We start from the raw sequence: 20930 nt of genomic DNA on the forward strand, positions 1-20930 counted from the left end.
CCACACCTCCCACACGCTCAATCCCACACCTCCCACACGCTCAATCCCACACCTCCCACACGCTCAATCCCGCTCAATCCCACACGCTCAATCCCACACCTCCCACACGCTCAATCCCACACCTCCCACACGCTCAATCCAACACCTCCCACACGCTCAATCCCGCTCAATCCCACACCTCCCACACGCTCAATCCCACACCTCCCACACGCTCAATCCCACACCTCACACACGCTCAATCCCGCTCAATCCCACACCTCCCACACGCTCAATCCCGCTCAATCCCACACCTCCCACACGCTCAATCCCGCTCAATCCCACACCTCCCACACGCTCAATCCCACACCTCCCACACGCTCAATCCCACACCTCCCACACGCTCAATCCCACACCTCCCACACGCTCAATCCCACACCTCCCACACGCTCAATCCCACACCTCCCACACGCTCAATCCTACACCTCCCACACGCTCAATCCCACACCTCCCACACGCTCAATCCCACACCTCCCACACGCTCAATCCCACACCTCCCACACGCTCAATCCCACACCTCCCACACGCTCAATCCCACACCTCCCACACGCTCAATCCCACACCTCCCACACGCTCAATCCCACACCTCCCACACGCTCAATCCCACACCTCCCACACGCTCAATCCCACACCTCCCACACGCTCAATCCCACACCTCCCACACGCTCAATCCCACACCTCCCACACGCTCAATCCCGCTCAATCCCACACCTCCCACACGCTCAATCCCACACCTCCCACACGCTCAATCCCACACCTCCCACACGCTCAATCCCGCTCAATCCCACACCTCCCACACGCTCAATCCCACACCTCCCACACGCTCAATCCCACACCTCCCACACGCTCAATCCCACACCTCCCACACGCTCAATCCCGCTCAATCCCACACCTCCCACACGCTCAATCCCACACCTCCCACACGCTCAATCCCACACCTCCCACACGCTCAATCCCACACCTCCCACATGCTCAATCCCACACCTCCCACACGCTCAATCCCACACCTCCCACACGCTCAATCCCGCTCAATCCCACACCTCCCACACGCTCAATCCCACACCTCCCACACTCTCAATCCCACACCTCCCACACGCTCAATCCCACACCTCCCACACCAGTCCCTGTCCCTCGCCTTGCTCCTGTTCCTTCGCTATCGAGCCGTGCGGTTTTTCAGCTGGGCTGCGAATGCAAGCGCATCAACGTTAAACTTAATAGTATCAGACACAGAAATGAGTGCACTGAACTTAACTCTCTGGGGTCGAGAAACGCGCCGGCGCGTTTTGCTGTTTTTTTTCCACATAGCAGCAACATAGACTTAAAATAAGAGTACAGAGCGTCGTTAAACATTAAAGGGATAGTTCAACCAAAAATGATAATTCTGTCAGTAATTACTCTCCCTCATGTTGTTCAATCCCGTAAGACCTTGGTTCATCTTCGGGACACAAATTAAGATATTTTTGATTAAATCTGAGAGCTGGATCACTCCTCCATAGGCTTCTGAGGGATTGACACTTGGGTAACACTTTATTTTGATGGTCCCTTTTGAACATTCTGTTAACTATAAGTAACTTTGCAACTACATGTCAACTAACTCTCATTAGAGTATTAGTGGACTATCTGCTTCATATCTGCAAACTCTTTATTGTGATGGTCCTCTTAACCCTAACCCTACCAGTCTATTAATACACTACTAATACTCTAATGAGAGTTAGTAGACATGAAGGTGCAATGTTACTTATAGTCAACAGATTGTGTTAAAGGGACCATCAAAATAAAGTGAAACCGAAACTTGTTCCCCGAAAAGTTATTAAAGACATTGTTAAAATAGTCCAAGTGACTACAGTGGCTCAATCTTAAGTCTATCAAGCGACGAGAATCCTTTTTGTGCGCAAAAACAAACAAAAATAACGACTTTATTTCAACTATTCATTTCCTGCTCTGTGGCCCTCGAGTGAGTTCACTAGTGTAACAGCGCAGCGCTTCTGTGTTGTACGTCACACGGAGGCTCACTATTGGCCGACGCTAGTCATGTGTGTGACGCGTGTGACGTCACGTGTCAATCCCTTAGAAGCCTATGGAGGAGTGATCCAGCTCTCAGATTTAATCAAAAATATCTTAATTTGTGTTCTGAAGATGAACGAAGGTCTTCCGGGGTTGAACAAGGGTGAGTGAGTAATTACTGACAGAATTTACATTTTTGGGTTAACTATCCATTTACAAAAGCATTGATGGTGACATGAAGTTAAAAACTGACTGCTGTCTCCTAACTAATATATGTATCCCTCATCTCTGAGAGCTGTCCTGCCTGCTCTGAGGTTGGGTTTGTCGGGACTCAAGGACAGGTCAGGGTCGTTGAGAGCGTGGATTCGATCTCAGGGGACACACAGTCTCTGCCGCATGAACACACGGCTAATCGGAGGAGATGAAACATCTCTTTCATCCTCCACCTCTTCTCCTTTATCCTTACTCAACATCAAGACCACAGCCTCCTGAGACCAATGCCCCGCTCAGTCAAGAAAACACCAGACACCCGAGACCCGGCTCCCTCACACACTCCCTCTCCACACGTCAGTAGCAGAAGTGAAATGACTGGAAGATGATATAGCACTTAAAAAAATGAGAGTGTGAGGAAAAGAGGGAAAGGCAAGGGAAAGGAGCAGTAGATTTTAGACCTATTTTACTACTATGTTTGGGCTTGCGCGCCGGCCAAAGAGTAGTGGGCTAATGTTACGTTTTGAGTGGATGGCGCGAGCGCGAGACGCCGATTTAGAGACGTGCACTCTCAACGCAATAGAGTGCGGCGCGGGACTAGATTTGATGGCCGAGTGCGAGGGCGGGCTCGAGCGGTAATGCACTCACTCTGTGTGCGGATACGGGAGAATAAAACGATTCGCGGGACTCCCGCAAACTAGAAATATCTATGAATAAAACATAAAAACTAATACATTTTTATTCATGTTGCAGAAAAGCAACAAGAACAACTAAAACAAAATAGAAACGATTTACAGGCCAGAGTTTCTTTTTATAACATGTTTGCAGCGTTGAGGGATGTAGCCAATCACAGACATAATGTGTTGATTTCTTGAATGCAATGGCCAATCAGAAGCATTTAAAATAGACTCCCCTCACCACTCAAAACAGACTTTTTGTTCAGTGCTGAATTCTGTATGCTGGCAAATCTTCAAATTATAACAAACAAAGTGTATATATTATGGAAGATGCATTGTGCAGTCAGGTTCATTGATAATAACAGATGTGTGAGATTGCGATGAACTGACGTCAGCTTTTTAGGAATTATTAAGGGAGCGCACTTTGCGCGCATTGAGTCATGCCAAACCATGCACTCAGTAGCCTGCTGGCTTTTATGTTATAACAGTGGTTTGTGTGTTAATGCTTTAATAACAAATAATTTATCAGGAGCATTTATGCTGATGTGTATGGTGGCGACACGTAGGCGAAAGTATTTGGAGGTAGCCTACAAAAAAAGAGTCTATTTGCGGGCGGGAGCGGGACAAAAATGTTGCGGGCGGGAGAAAGTAACATAGAAAGTAGTTGAGAACGTCAGTTATAACGACCCACGTATTAAAAAAATGGACGGGTTTAAATCGGGCTCGGGCTCATAATTACAGTTTATGTGACGGGCTGGGCTCGGACACAATGCGCACGGGCTCGGGTAGGGTCGGGCTTGATTTTTTGGGCCTGATCTAAGCTCTACAATGGATGACTTCAGACAGAAGCACATGGATACCACAGCTAAGAACAAACTTACTGCTGATCCACTTTTCCATGTTGATAAGAGCATTAAAATTAGAAAAAATAATGAGACAAATAGAAATCAAGGGACATTTAGAATAGATAAAAATGTGCGATTAATCGCGAGTTAACTATGGCATTAATGCGATTAATCGCGATTAAATATTTTAATCGTTTGACAGCACTAATATATATATATTACTTTTATTTAGCAAGGAAGCATTAAATTGATGAAAAGTGACAGTAAAAACGTTATAATGTTACAAAATATTTATATTTCAAATAAATTATGTCCTTTAGAGCAGAAAAAATCCTGAAAAATAAAAAGTATTACAATTTACACCAAGATATGAAGCTGTTTTCAACATTGATAGTTAAAATGTTTCTTGAGCATCAAATCATCATATTATAGTGATTTCTGAAGGATCATGTGACACTGAAGACTGGAGTAATGATGCTGAAAATTCAGCTTTGATCACAGGAATAAATTACACTTTACTATATATTCACATAGAAAACAGTAATTTAAAATTAATAATAATAATAATAATTTGTTACATTTATATAGCGCTTTTCATGGTACTTAAATTGCAATCATATAGTAATAATAATTTACTGATCCCAAACTTTTAAGGAGCTGGCTTTAACAAGATCAATTAAACTTTCTGTGAAAGTAGCTCATTTATTTCCCAGTTTAAAGGCAGTTTCAATCTTTTTATGAAATCCATTTCGACCAGGACAGATGTGTCCTGATGTTCCTGGCCATTTCAAACCGTTTCAAGCCCTCTCGATTCATTAAAAACATGTTTCAGTTCCACCAAATCTCTTCGTTCTGATGAGCCATTTTCTTCAAATGGCATTTCTGCCTTCAGCTTGAGTGTATATTGTTGCCCCTCCCCGGCTTTTAGGAGAATACAATCTGTGGCAACAGTATAAGGGCTGTTTGAGAGCCATCATGAGGAAAATTACAGAAAAAAATAAAATAATTCAAACTTCATGGTTTGATTTCGACCGTATGCATGGTAAAAGACAAAAAGGAATTGGTTACGCCTGGTTCATTGAGCTAAAATCACCTAACACAATATAACTGCCCAATGCTTTTGAATGTTAGATATCACATATTGCATGCTAATGCACTCAGCTCTCTCTCTCTTTCACCGCCTCATGGGTTATCCCACTTTGACTGTCTGACTGTCTCACTTTCACCTGATGATTTGCATGCCTCTTGGCTTGGCCTTTGCAAATGTCAAGTAACATCCGTACTGGAATGGATTGGTGCATGGGTCTGGGAATGGTGAATGTCTTGAATTAACCAATCACAATTCTTTATGCCTCCCTAACAGTAGCCGACGAGTTTAACCTCACTCCCCGCAAAGAGAGGACAGAAGGTAAGGCAACCAATCAGGGACACTCTCCACACTAACCTCATGAACGGACTGCACCTCTGTGTGTTTGGGCATGCTCATTCACAGACGTTTTGGTGGATTTTTTGAAAGTTTTTAGACAAATGCTCTGTTGCAAAACCTAGTCAGCTTCCAGCCGCAAAATTATGTTGCCGCCATAAATGCTTCACTTTGAAAACCAGCATTTATTGTATCCTTGATGCAGAAAATACGATCGCGAGTATAATGGAAGATTGAAAAATTGTTGACTATAATTATAATAATTCAGTCAATCATCTTTTTTTAAAGATTCCCAAGCAGTTTTACCCCAAATTTGTGTTGTTAGCTTAGCAACATGCTAACATCAAACTCTATTATAATATGTTCAGGAAATTGTATACTAGTTATAATTACATTGGATACTGAATAGTACAGAAACATTTTTAATCTCATTTTAAGTTTTAATCTAAAAAAGGACAACTTTACCATATCTACTTTGTCTTTAGCCTAGCAACATGCTAATGTCAAACTCCCAGAATCAAGTAAGAAAAATGTAGATAACATATAGGCTATAAATAGTTCATTTGATACTGATTAGTATACAAACATTGTTTTAAGTTTCAGTCTAATTAAAAATTGTACTTAATTTGTTATGCCTTTAGCTTAGCAACATGCTAATCTTAAAGTTTATTACAATCAATTGAGCGAAATGTACACACAGTTATAATATTTAGTTGTATACTCAATAGTATAGAATAAAACATCACGTTTCAGTCTAAGATGAACACATTTGTTCATGGTTGTGCCTTTAGCTTAGCAATATGTTAATGTCAAACTTATTACAACAAGTTGATAGAAATGTAGACAACAGTTATAATCTTTCTTTAGATACTGAATAGTTTTGGGGGAAAAGCAGTTTTAATTTTCTGTCTAGTTAAAAACAGTACATTTTACCCAATATTTATTTCCCTGCTGGAAAAACAAAACAAACAAAAAAACAGATAAAACTAGCTTAGGCTGTTTGGCTGGTCTTAGCTGGTCTTTCAGCCTGGCTTAAACTGGCTCAAACTGGCTCAGCTGGTTTTAGCTGGTTTTTAAGCTGGTTTCCCAGCCTAAGTCCAGCCTGGTCAGCTAAAAAAATGTGTCTAAAACCCCTTTAAAACCAGCTAAAACCAGCCAGACGGGGTTATAATATTTAATTAGATTGGAAAGTATAATAAAAACCATTAGACATCAAACCAATTAGAATCAATTGTGAGTTCTGTGTTTTGTATGGTTCTCATGAATAGCATTATTTATGCAGTGTTGAGATGAGATGTCTATTTAGGCAGTAGACAGCAAGGCGGCTCAATAGGTTTTGGAACAAAGCCATAGTATCCTTTAAAATGAATAATGAACACTGCAAGACCACCAGTGATGGTGGAAATGAGTCCAGCAACAAGTTAAATCTGTGTTCGGAAAAATCCTTCAAAACTGCCCGCCTTTGACTTCACGACTCTCCTATCTGGTGTTAACTGTTAGTAATCAATCTAACTAAACGACTGTGTGCGTTGTGCTCGTTAAGGAAGTCATTTGAAGTAATTGCCATCAAATCAGAGAGGGTGTTGCTTTCTTCTTTCCCATTGAAATGAAGTGCCCTGGTGTTAAATAAACGTTTTGGCAACAACTTTTTTTGGAAAGCGAAGCGGACTGCTTGTTCTTGAGGGAGTATGATTGAAGAAAACATTAATTATGCAGAGGAGCTCTAGAATGGGAAAAGAAACGGAGGTGTGTGTGAATGCATGAGTGTGTGACGAGGGATTGCTGAAATTCTGTTTGAAATAAAGACCCTCGATGTCAGACGGGCCTGTTTGGCTTACTGCAATTAATCCATCAATGTCAAACGTCTGGAGCAGAGAGTTGTAGTTGCAGCACAGGGGAGAACATATTCATGCTGTGTGGAGAACTGGAGATGCATGGAGACCGGAGGTTCTGTGTTCAGAGTCATGTAATGTCGAGAATTCATCCTGTCAAAGAGTCAAAGCTTTCCTGTGTTAAAGTCAACATGAAGTGCTGTTCGCAACCCAATTTATTTCCAAGAAGGAAATGGAAGGAGGGAATTGAATGGATAGTGAAAAATTGGAGTTGTTTACTAGTCGTGTGTCAACTTATTTTCCGTTCTTCACTCTTAGGGCCGTTCACACAGAACGTGTTTTTCCATTCCACTGTGCTACTTTTCCATTTTTTGTAGTGTAAACATAAACAAAGGACGTGCATGGCCGTTGCGCTCGCGTCTTTTGCGATGTTTCACGCATGACACGCCGTTCTAAAAACGCGGTGCTCAAGTTTAAAGAAGTTCAACTTACAAAAAAACGCATCTCTAGACCATGCGCTTTTTTCGTTCCACTGATCAGCATTCTGTGTGGACCAGCCCTTTAAAATAAAGGTCCTAAAAGGGTGTTTTCGTGGCAATACTATAGAACCACCATATTTTATTCCCCATAGAACCTTTAAAGTCCCCTATGGTCAATAATTTGATCCCTTAAAACTCATCTTTGATCACCAAAATAACACATTTGAACTTTTTTTTCCTTGAAAAAAAATAAATTTCTTTAAATAGTTTGAATGTAACTCTACACCATTGCCTCATTTAGTATGCACAGCCCTATGAATATGCAAATGAGCCCCGCCTCCACTCACTCACTCAGCTCAGAGATCCACTCGTTGACGATCACACGTTGATCTGATTGGTTACAAGGTAGTTTGTGACGTCAGAAACACCAGTGATTTCAAAGCGTGTTTTTGAGACTGTCTTTGGTTCACTGCAGTTTTAAGCAGAAAATACTCAGCAATGCTGTCGACTTATGAATTTACACATGGTTTGTCTTAAAGCATATTAAAAACACCACATAGACACATAAACAAAGCTGGATTTTCAACACAGGGGGACTTATAAGTGATCAGTTCTTAAAAAAAAAAAATCTTAGTGTGAAGAACATTTTAATAATCCAAATAACCTTTTTTTCCATTATAAAGAATTATTGCAATGTTTAAAGTTCAGGGAAGAAGGAGGCGGGAACCAGCAAACATTCAATGTAAACTTGAATCCAAAAATAAGCAAACAAACAAAACAAAAGTAAAATGTCAGCCCGTCATAGACGACAGCCGCATATAAACATGATACGCACACTACTAACTAACTCAACCAGGCCCCGCCCCTTTATTCGGCATATTAATTATTGAAATGAGGAATATTATGACGTGTTTGTTCCCGGAAGAAACTCAAGACTACAATGGAGGCGTTTCAGGGAGTTCAGAAACACTGACACTGATATAGAGAGGAATTTGCAGAGTTTTTTCATGCTTAAACTGCAACATTACACGCTAAAGAAAGATGAACATGTCAAAAAGCAGTTTCAAAGTCACCACATTCTCCACAACCATCAAAGTGCCAGTATGTCTGGAAGTGACAGTGAAGGATGTCACATGCGAACCGTTTCATGACAGCAGAAATATAAACGTGACTCAGCAGATTCTGAGCATCGCTGATGTCATTAATGAAACTGTAATGAGTGACTGGCTTCTGGCATTAGAAGTTAATTAGGACAGATGTAAAGGAGCAAGGGACAAACCTGGACATCCTCTGGTCCACTAATGATCCCGGACACGCGGGAATGGAGGGTCTGTAACCCCAAGACTCCTTCAATCTTCATGGACACACCAGGACAAAACCTCCTTGGTGCTGCAGAGCTATTTTAAGCCTAATAACCCTTTTAACTTAATGCATAAAATTGCAGATAGCTGAATAAATTACATGCGATGGATCGTGCTTTCATACGCAAATGATGGCCTGTGTTACCTTGAGTATTAATGAGAATATTGCCGGCCATCTGAACAATGCCACGGCCACAGCACTCGTACGAATCCACCGCAGGGTGTTTAAAGCTTAAATTATGCTTTCTTTTAGCATGTAATGGTAATCACTCTTTACCGCTCAAGTGCTGGAGGTGCCTTTGCTAATTAAAGAGATGCTTTATGATATAGATATATCTTCACTGTTGTTGTGTCTCTCGGCTCCTTTTTTCTCCTTTCACTTAAAGTACCATGGTATAAAGGTTTTTTATGGGTGTGTAAGTAATACAATTTATAATTTGTAATATTTGATCAGCAAATGTAAGCGTTATCTACACCACCATTCAAAAGTTTTGGGTCAGAACGAGTTTTTTTGAAATGTTCTCTTCTGCTCACCAAGGCTGCATTTATTTGATGAAAAATACTGCACAAACAGTGATATTGTAAAATAATATTACATTGGAAATACAGGCAAATTGCCAGTGCTATTTTACATTTCAGCTTATAAGAGTACAATTCATCTTATACTATGGTAAAACCACAGCATTTTTTCAGTTTTCCTTTAAGGGTTATATACTATGACACTGAAATGAATTGGCCATGGTCATTTTTGGTGCTGTATGAATATGTCAGTACGATGATTTATATCAGTGCTATGGTATTGCCATCTTATACGATCACTGCTCTTCTTTCTCTTCACTCCCAGATGAGGAAAACATTCAGCAAGAGGATGACAATAAAAACAGTGTGATAGGAATCACAGTGGCTTGATCCATTGAGGGTTGCATGTCAAAAACCTGCCTGGTAAAAAGAAAAGAAAATCACGATTATGAGTTTTCCATCCCTTGACGTGTTTTCACGGAGGCGATACAATGCCACAGAAAACCCGTTTGATTATTCCACGATTCAGAGCGATGCAGATGTGATGTGTGTTTCCCCGAAGCGGGCTTTATCTGCTCAGTGCCGTTGTGTTCGCCGTGCGCTCGGCTTCTGCTCTTCAGCGGAGCAGATTTGTGTATAAGCTCTGAAAGCCGCCTGTTCACATGCTATTTGAAGCATGTTGATTAAAGAGGCTTCTCCAGCATATGGGACACGATATTAGTTCATATGCGTGCCAGGCGGATTGGATTCTTTCCTTTTTCATTTCTATTAATAACAAACAGAGACAGACACCCCCCACAGATACAATGTGCTTCATCAGAGAAGAGAAACTGTAGGTCCGGTGGGAGAGATGGTTCCTTGGTGGACACGGGAACTTGGTGGTCCAAGTCCTTCATTAACAGGAACCGTTCTGCATGAAATGCTTGCATGACTGTACATTTTAATCTGTTCCCTGTTCAAAACTAATGTAAATAATTGATTCAAGAAAACTTGGAACATTGTGCAAAATTCATGTGGATCACTTTTATTATGCTTTTTCTGTTGTCATGTTTGGAGCTTGACAGGCCCTCATTCATTTTCACTAAATTATTTTTATATTAATATTGTCAGTACTTTTACAATTGTTTTATATCACGTTATTTTAACTATTCTTACGGTACTTTTATGGTGCATTTTTGCACCAAGTCCTCATTTATGGCCCGTTATTCTATATTTATATCATACATGTTCTTTTATTATTTTTATATTAAGTTATTTAAATTATTTTTATGGTACTTTCATGTTTTTTTTAATATCCAGTCCTAATTTATTTTAACTTGGTTATTTTTATATTAATGTTATATTAAAGTTATACTACTCTTATAGCCTGCTAATATTATTTTTATTATTATTTTTTAAAGCTTAACAGGTCCTGTCCTGTTTTTTTAAAACTGACCATGGCACTACAATTATAATGCAATATTTTATTCTTTATCTTTATATATTTGTTTTTTTAACTATTCATTGTCTTAGTTATTTATTGTTCGTAGTTGTTCAAAACTACTATGAATATATCAGCATATTAATGCTATTAAAATGATTGTTATATCAAGTAATTTCAACTTTTTAGTAGTAATCGTTGGTGCTTTGTTGTTATTTTTGAGCTTAACAAATGGAGTCCTTAATTAGTCATTAATTAAAAAATTCAATATTTGTTCTCCACAAAATAAACAATCACTCAGTTTTTGGAACAACGATAAATTATGGCAGAATTTAAATTTTTGGATGAACTTTGAAATCTCACACTGACAAACACAGGCCGGATCTGCTCATTTTCAAGCGTTCGAGCAGAAAAGCCTCTGCAAACGGTCTAAAAAACCTGTGGCGCATCCAATCGTCTTCAAATCATCCGTCATGTTCCTAACAACCAAATCACCTGTGTTTGCAGCGGCTTACCGTTCCTGCTAATGAAAGATCCCGTGAATATCTAGAAACCGAGTCTGTCGCCAGCTCAGGAGTGTGCAGTTCTTTGTCCTAATTGGCCAGTTTTGGCACTAGCTAGTTTAATCAGTATGTTCCTCAGCGCAGGTTTGCTTGGTTAAAGGATCAAGAGGGTTTTAAAGGAGCCGTGGCTTCAGAAGCTGCTACCAGTTGTGAAAGAATGATAACAGCGCTCTGGTTTGGATTACGCCACAGGCCTTGTGCTCTGCACTATCCCTACACCTCAAACACCTGTAATCGTTCCCAAGCCTTCGCTCCTCGTACACTTACTCATGTTTAAAACGCCCGTCTTTCAAGAGGAGGTTCTGTAATAGATTTCTAATTGTTTTCTTACTGTGTTGGGGTTTATTTTGCTTAGCTAATCTCTGTTTTGCTTCATGTCTTTCCTCCCAGCGACCGGCTGATATGCTCCATTTAGCTCTGAAGGCGAGTCAGGAATCTCAGTGTAGATGGAGGGAAGATGTGTTTAGGAGAAGGACCAAACCATCGGGTCCCGTCTGAGAGGAACGAGAGAGATTGAAAGCAGCCATGTTTACACAGAGTGCCACCACATGCAGTATGGATGTATATATAGAGCCCCAGTTTTCAAGGTCTGATGAAAAGGCAAACGTCAGTTCCAAGAAGTGCTGGAGAACCTAAATGTGCCTGAAGCTGCTTCACAGATTGTAGCTCGACAGAAGTAGTGTGCAATTCTGCTTGCATTTTGAATCTCTATATGGGTCAATGATGTGATGCTATTTTTGTATTGCTTAATCTATAAATTTTAGGGGTTTGATGGTACACGTACTATCACAAAAATATTCGGTAGAGTTATTTCGGTTCGGCATGTGCTCTGAATGAATAGTGATGTTTTAACCACTGTACGTGTGGAACTTAAAAATCTCAAAGTTTTCCCCCTAGAATGTGATCATATCGTTTATATCGATATTAGTGCTGTTAATCGGTTAAAAAATAACTAGTTAATCTCACATTTTTCTAATCGCACATAATGTTTTTAACATATTTTTATATTGTAATCATTTCATAATTAATATCCAAATTAATGTAGAAACAACATATAGAGCGTCACCTATATTTTAAATATTTGTTTAATGGCATTTTATATATATATATATATATATATATATAAAAAATAAGGCCGGAATTACCAATACTGATGTCTCTATAAAAATTATTTATAGCCATTCAACATTACAGTTAATTAAAATCTATCGATTATAACATTTATTAGGCTTTTAAAAATATAACAACTTTTAATTTAAGTGAAGTTAAAACAATCTTCACATGAACCCATTGTAATTAATGTCACATTTACCTGCGCTTTAATATATCAGGGCTGAATCATCATTTATATTGGCCCAGTCAGACCGGTTCATATTTCAGGTTCAGTTCTGAATATTTAACAACATTACTGTTTTTTTGTTTGTTTGTATTTTTAATCAAATGAACGCAGCCTTGATGAGCATAAGAGACTTCTTTTAAAAACATTACAAATCTTACCCATCCCTAACTTTTGAACGGCAGTGTATATTTTGAAAAACTTGCAGTCAAGTTTTTTGTTTTTTTCATATATACTTGATGGTTACACCACATGACTTTTTAAAAGTCATTAAATGGAAACTTTTCTTGAACCATATGAAACCAACATGAAGTGCATTTCTAAGAACTTGACACGTGTTGTATTTACTAAGTTTTAAAAATGTTTGAGTCTTTTCTTTATTGTGGGCTTAAGGCGTGCGCTGACAGAATGATCAGCCAGTGCACAAGCCAAGTCTAAACACAGAACAGCAGCCATCGGGAAAATAATCATAGCTGTGCAAACGGAGGAAGGTAAATCAAACAGAGTTAAGGGCTGTATTTTGAGCTTCATAGCCAAGACATTTCCCATTAATATCTGACGCGAGGATCTTTGAGTGAGAAACGACACGTTTACGCTACGGCTGCAAACAGTCTTGGCTATGCTCATGAGAACAGTAACGTTGCTGTCGGTTAACGTTTGTTTATTTATCATTTGCATGCTAATTGTGTTTAAACGTACACACACACTGCCCTGTTGCGCTATACATTTCAATGAGGTGCACACAGCTGGACTCGCATTCATGCATCATCTAGAGTTTTTAGGAATCATACATCACTGAGACGATTGTGCATGTGTGTTTGAGCAGTCGTGCACACTGGCAGTTATCAAGGTTTATTGTTAGAGATACACAGACTGTTTTATCCAATCATGCATGTGGCTTAGATCAGTTTTAGTACTTGCCAACTGTTCCAGAGTCTGTTCATTAGGGTTTGCACAATTACACAAATACTTCACTTCACGTATTGTGTGTTTACAGACTGCAAGTATTTAATTACTTAAATTGACCAAATGTGACACTTTTAGACTTTTATAATGTTACAAAATATTTCTATTTTAAAATAAATGCTGTTCTTTTGAACTTTTTGTTCATCAAATAAACCTGAAAAAATGTACACAATCGTACATGTAATTATACAGAAGAGATCCCTTGTATTATTGAATATATACAGTCGTAATGCATATAGAACTGAGGGACTGTTTTTACAATTCCATTGAAACCATATTGCATTTAACTTTCATATAAGGGACACTTTTTCCTCACATTTAGTGTTAATTGTGTACACTACGCACACACATAGAAAATCCCTGACCCGAGCAGCCAAGCCCATTTGCTTTCATTGAGGTATTTTCCAGAATTGTTCCTCTACAGGATTTCATAAGCAGGATTAATGTTGTCTCCGCACTGGCGGGTGTTTGAAGTGTGGGACTACTGTGTCTTTGTGAGGGACCCTTAACGAGGAACAAGTGGATTAAATGCATGAAAAGATCATTAAGCTGGCGAGTTGAGGGAGTTTGGGCTAGGACTCTCCGAGTCTCGCGTGTTTAGTCTACAAGCTTTTGCTCTTCCTCTCTCTTATTCTCCTCCTCCTCCCACGACCACACAGAGAAGATAACGGGCCTCATATTTGGCCCATCCATCAGTGCCTTAAACTACAGGAAGTAGTTATGCGCTCTCGCTTTCTCTTTCCCTCCTATCGTCTTGCACATGCACACATACACATTGGGGAAAAGAGGCAAAAATGACCTCAAGAGTTAAAAATGTGACGTTTTTCTGCCTCGCAAGACGGATAATCTTTCTGACACTTCACTTAGCATCCAGTGGAGCCATTTATAATCCATATTATTTTAGCACACTTTTTTTCTCCCTCCATCTGCAGATAAATGCGCCCCCAGAATGCACATTTGTCTTTAGCAAGGGATGTAAATGATAGAAATGAATTAGGAGAGAAGGATATATTGAGGATAAAATTGAGTGTTTCTCTTCTCTTTCTGGTATGTTTTTACTCTTTCTCCACCCTAAGGCAACTCCACGCGAGATGTGGGACCGTCGTTGGGTTTGAAGAAGTCCAGTTCCTTGGAGAGCCTCCAGACAGCTGTTGCAGAGGTGACGCTCAACGGGGACGTCCCGTTCCACAGGCCTCGTCCCAGGATCATCAGGGGAAGGGGTTGCAACGAGAGCTTCCGGGCGGCCATTGACAAATCATACGACAAGCCAGGTGTGACCATAGTCAACCCCGATGAAGATGACGAAGGGATGGAGACGTGTAAGTATCGCTGCTGTGCAGCTGCAGGCCTCTTTTAATCGTGAATGATTCAAAAATGTAAAAAAGGAGATATCTAGAGACTAGAATATCATGGTCCTATTCAGTAACCGCGCAGATCACCCTAGCAACCACCTAGCAACACCCTAGCACCAATTAGAAGCAGACAACTTTTATCAGAGTGTCTATTTACATCAAATGCAAAAACCCCTCCTTGCTGGCAAAGGCTATTTAAACTAACTCTGTCCACCATTGGGCCAGACAAAAATAGGAAACCTGTCTGATAACAGGAGTAGCCAGTGATTCCTGCATGCGACCACAAACATAGCATGAGCCATGATGTCCGATTCATGAATAAATTATTGTTATTAATGAGTCAGTCAAAATAAATATTGATACATCTTCAAATTTGCTGTTGCTTCGGGAGTTTGAATCAAAATCACTCAGTGAATCACTCGGGGAACCATTCGAGTGAATCAATCAATCAATCAAACTCGAAATGAACCAGGAATCATTACTGTGAGACTTACATTAGTCTATTTACTGACTGGTTGTCAATGTGTAGTTAAAGATACATATTCACAAGTTTTTTTTATTATTGTGAAAATAATTTTTTATTTATTTACAGAATTATTATTTAACATGCAGTCCGATCCAATTATAAGGTTGATTTGACTAAGGAAAACTGACATGTGGTGGTCAACAAATATTCTTTCAAAACAGGCTTTTAGATACAGCTAGGATCATAAAATAATAAAGAAGTAAAAAAGAATAAAAGATGTGTATGTGAATTGAACAGTCTAGTTTGCTCATCATGATGTAGTCCAGCCAGTGCATCATCTACTACTTTCTTAACCTCTTTTCTCTTTATATTGAAAATGGCAACTCATGTAATCACAGCTATTACCATAATTGCACTGACACAGTGAAGGCGATCTGACACAATATCAATTCCAATTTCATCAGTTGTCTCACACAATGACTGGCCCAGAATATTACGAGTCACCCACCAATTTCGTTTGCCTTTATAGACGGCTCTCAGTGGAGAAACAAGGCAGCGGGTCTCGTGGGGACGTCTTGTGCTATTCTGAAGATTAGACTAGCAGAAGAGATCCCTCCTCTCTGTAAAGTAGGTCAGGCCTTCCCTCAAAGACTCGGAGGGAAATAAACAGCCAATAAGCATGTGTACAAGATTCACTATTCATTTCACCCATGACCAAATGAATTTCCAGACATCCACGCCGGGCATTTTTCTCTAACGGGACCTGTGCTTTAAAGGGATGTTTCTAAATGCTCGTGGACTCAATGATTTACTAAATGCGTTTGGGTTCATTTTTACGGTTCATTGATTGCTTGCAGCAGCAATTTGTGTTTTTTTCTTCATATTTTAGATTGTTTCATTTATTAACCTGTTAAAAAAAATTTATACCACAGTTTTCTGCACTGAAGGTGTTATTTCTTTGGCATAAGTAAGGAATCAAATTACAATTTTTGAGACTTTAAGTGATAAAACATGCATACTTTCACATCTGAGATCTGACTTAAATAATACATAGTGTTAGTCCCGAGGGTTCGGATGATTTTATGAATTCTGTCGGACAGCTCTGTTTAGTTAATAACTCCTGCCAGGGGGAAAAAAAATCACGCCATCCCTTTGTTCTCCATTAAAAGATTCCATTAAAAGCAAGCAGAATTTTTTTTTTTTTTTTTTCAAAAGAGTCAAATTATTTGCCTCAGTCACTTTGTTCTTGTAAGCTGTGTCCACATTGGGCTAAATACTGTCTTATCTCTTCCGTGGAGCAATAGAGGGCAAATGCGTGAGATTCCACGGTAGAAGCATATTGCATTTCTCCCTTTCCGATATTCAAATAACTCTGTTTTTCAATTTAGATAAGAGGAACCTGCCTGTGCCTGTCACCGAGGTTAATAGTCAAAAGTTGACAGATAAGGGCAGGCTTTTTCTTTCCACACAGACACTTTTATTTACATAAAACGTGAATTTGGCATCACCCGAGGAAAAATGTGTCACTGGGAGATATCCAGCCGAGAAAATGAGTTGGGCTGTGGTTTCCTGGTGTTTTATATATTTTTTTTGTTTTTTTTATATCCGACTTAAATGTGGTCGGCTCTTTTTCCCACCGGGTTTTCAGCCAGAGTGGTAATTTCAAGACTCCTTTAGAAGTGATCGGCATTCTAAAGAAGAAATGAATACCGTGGCACGTCAAAAGGAGACGACTAATGATGCCTTTTGATTGCGGTGTCAAAACATTTACCACTCAGTCCTGTGTAGCTGAAATTTGCCATTAATTACCCTAATTTGTTTCTTTTTACATTTCAGTCAACAATTAGCAGAACCGAAACTTACTGTGATAACCGTTTTAATGAAAATGCTATTGATCTGTGAAGACGCTGCTGTATTGACTGTGAATCTTCTTTTTCAAGTTAATGAGGATGTTTATAAATGCTGTCTTGTCCAGTTCATACTTTTCCTGCTTTCTTTTCCATTTCATCTCCTGAGATTTCATCTTTCCGAAGGCCAGAAACTTTGTTTTTAGCCGTCCTATGGAATCTTGTTTCTGCCACAGAATAACAAATAAAAAAGGAAATTTCGACTTTTTGTCACAATTGAATTCTGACTTTTTCTTCACTATTGCGAGTTTACTGTAAATCTTGCAATTCTGAGAAAAATATCTTGCAAAAAAAAAACTCGCAATTGCGAGAAAAAAGTCAGAATTGCAAGATATAAAGTCAGAATTGCGAGTTATATAAAGTTTATATCTCACACCTCTTACTTTATAACACGCAATTGTGAGTTTATATCTCGCGATTCTGAGATAAAAAGTCGCAATTATCTTTTAAAATGTTTTATTCTGTTGCAGAAACAAGCTTTCATACCATCCGATAAGCAGCCGATGAGAAAAAAAGTGATGAAAATGATATCCAATCAAACCTTTCAAGCGTATTATTATTTCCTCACTATTAAAAGAAAATGTTCTATATAGAACCTTAAAGGGTTCTGTCAGGCGTTTCATATATTGAACCTTTTAAGGGTTCTCATCATGATTATTTTATGGATGTTCCATTTTTTGTGGAATAGTCCATTTTAGACATTCAACTAACTATAAGTAACTTTGTAACTACATGTCAACTAACTGTCATTAGAGTATTAGTAGAATGTCTACTTAATATCTGCTAACACTTTATTCTGATGCTCCTCAACAGACATTATACTGACTATAAGTGACTTTACAACTATATATGAAATTATTCTACTAACCCGGACCCTAATCTAACAGTCTACTAATACTCTAATAAGAGTTAGTTGACATGTAGTTACATTGTTAGTAGAATGTCTAAAGTGTAACCTAATTTTATTTAATACATTTTTAATTTTGATTCAATTTGATAAATTACATAGCTCATCAACATACTTTATTACTAAAAAAAGAATATAGACATAACCTGTTAAACATGAAGGTATTATGCAATCATTTAAGACATTTCTCCTTAAACAGAACATGTTTGGCATAAAGGGTTCTTTAAAATTGAATCAAGAACCCTAGCGTTCTATATAGAACCCCACTGAACCTTTTATTCTAAGAGAATAACTCACACTATCCACATTATCCTTGTCTTGCACTAAATCTTTTTAGATATAATTTCAGTAGATGGCAGAATGACAGAAAACACAGATAGCGACTTGCACGAGTGAATAAAACACAAGGAACAAGTGTCCACCCTCTTCCCCTCACGAGCATGCAGAAATATCCATGATGGTCTCTCGCTTTCATGAGGGCTTTTCTTCTAGCCATCAAAGTTCTCACTCACGTCAGAGATTTGTTGGGTATTAATAAGCTCTAATCACACAGGCATCTGTCTCCAGCACCGCGTCTCCGCCATTACATCGCGCTATTCAAAAGCACTTTGCTTTTAGTGCCCCCCTAATTTTTTTTCTGCTTTCCGAGCGTTTTTAAACTTACAATTAGTGACAAATTAATCACATCCAGACCATCAGGAATGGAGACAGTAGCTGTAATCAGACGGGTGCTGATATGGAAATGAGCAATGTCAGCCAGCTGCGGTCCCTTATGATTATACTGATATGCAACGTATCACGAAGATAGGTGGTAGGAAATGAATTAGCATTGCAAACGATACTTCAAAATAAAATGTTCCCACAGAGATTCTCCCGCTTTCCCAAAACTACTTGCATTAATATATGATCAATGAAATACATCATCACATTGACTGGAATCCATAAAATTAGCGTTACAAAATTCATGGGCTATCAAATGTTAAGAGTGCTGTGAGAATACCACCCACCTTCTGCTTGTCCATTAGAAGAGCTGAAGTCTTTGTCTTCCAAGTAAACATCTTAATAGTGTGGTGAAAATGGTGTGATTTAAAAAAAAAATCTGTTAGCAAAGCAATTCTTTCTGTAATGATCAGCACACCTCTATGACTTCCATAGAATACAAAAAGAGATATTTTTTCATACAACAAAAGCATGCAATCAAACTACATCTCTTGTCACGTTTCATATTCTGACTGCATGATGTCTAGACATTGACTTCAGCAGTAGAAACTTATACACTAACCGTTGGTGAAAAAGAAGTAGTTGAAAGTGACTGTGTTACTCAAATACCACGTGCAGAATGGTGAGGTGGACAGTAGATGGACTTCTTCTGGTGCACTTAAAGCACACAGTGAGGAATAATGCTAATTGCATGCTCCTGGATAACCACTATTAAGATGGCCACACTCTGGTGGGAAGATGTGACCCTTTGGAGACAAAAAGATACCGGGGTTCCTTTAGATTGAATAATGAGGTAAAACTCTGAGGTAAAACTCTGAGGTAAAACTCTGAGGTAAAACTCAGCTAAGGAATAACATGAGAAGAGATTCAGGCAAGATGAGATGCTCATGAGTCTCTGTTAGATATGGTTGGACTTGCAGACGAGGTCTCATTAAGGTGTTTCATTAAGCCAATGTTTAAAGAAGTCGGACCATTGAGGGTTTCTGCGTTGAGACACTACATTAGCCCGTATCTGTTCTCTTATTTTATTTTATTTTATTTTATTTTATTGAAAATGTCTGTAATACTTGCCGGACAAAAAAAAAATTGTTGTCAAAAATATCAAATATTGATTTATTTATCAATAAATAAAGGGCTAACCAGCAAGTTGCTAGGGCATTGCTATGTGGTTGCTTAAGTGTTATGGGTTATGTTTTTGGGTTATGTTATGTTTTTAGTGGTTGCTAGGCTGTCATTTTTGGTTGAAATGTGTTATTTGGCAAACCCAACCCTGTGTTACTAAGTATTGCTCTTTCTCCAGAGCTTACAGTGACTTGCAAAGTCTGATTTAGACATTCGTCTTTTTGTCTGTCTGTTTATATATCTCTCTCCCACTTTCTCCACCATCTCAGTGGAAGAAGATACAGAGGAAAGCTCTCGGTCTGGCCGCGACTCCATTTCCACAGCCACAGACCTCAGCCTCCCACCCTCCAACACAGAGAAACACATGAATGGAGGACGCACCAAAGAGGACAAGAAGAAAGAGCGTGGAGGGAAGGACAAGAAAGACAAGAACAAAGCCAAGAAAGGCGTGCTGAAGGGCTTGGGCGACATGTTCAGGTAGGGTGACCAGCCTTAGGTGCTCAAATCACTTTATTTAACTAGCGTTAGCATAATGTGTCGAGTATGTGGGTCTCCCTAAAAAGAAGACCTCACCTTGACTCTCAGTCTCGCTATCATTCACTGAGGCCTGAGGCAGTCTCAATGGTGTTTATGTTTAAAAAGGGAATTTTTTATTGATCAGTGGCAGTGCATAGATTGGATTGGAAACTTTTCTGAAATAAACACAAGGGAGTGCTACTGCTTTCCTCTGTAGCTTTGTGTTCCCATAAACAGCTTTGTTGCCTAGTTAAATGTCACCCCAACTG

The 20930-nt window shown here is 39.2% G+C and overlaps 1 protein-coding gene across 1 annotated transcript in view; it reads left to right on the plus strand.

Annotated features, from left to right (window-relative positions):
- pard3aa (par-3 family cell polarity regulator alpha, a) overlaps window positions 1–20930 on the plus strand; it is a 466122-nt gene that overhangs the window by 307235 nt on the left and 137957 nt on the right. The window contains exons 17-19 of the mRNA XM_077232480.1: window positions 5136–5180; window positions 14748–14990; window positions 20415–20622. Coding sequence (XP_077088595.1) covers window positions 5136–5180; window positions 14748–14990; window positions 20415–20622 — 496 coding nt within the window. The remainder of the gene's footprint in view (window positions 1–5135; window positions 5181–14747; window positions 14991–20414; window positions 20623–20930) is intronic.

The sequence above is a fragment of the Siphateles boraxobius genome, unplaced genomic scaffold, assembly GCF_051911475.1.
Source record: "Siphateles boraxobius isolate OS27281-9 unplaced genomic scaffold, OSU_SipBor_1 171, whole genome shotgun sequence".
NCBI classification, from domain to species: domain Eukaryota; kingdom Metazoa; phylum Chordata; class Actinopteri; order Cypriniformes; family Leuciscidae; genus Siphateles; species Siphateles boraxobius.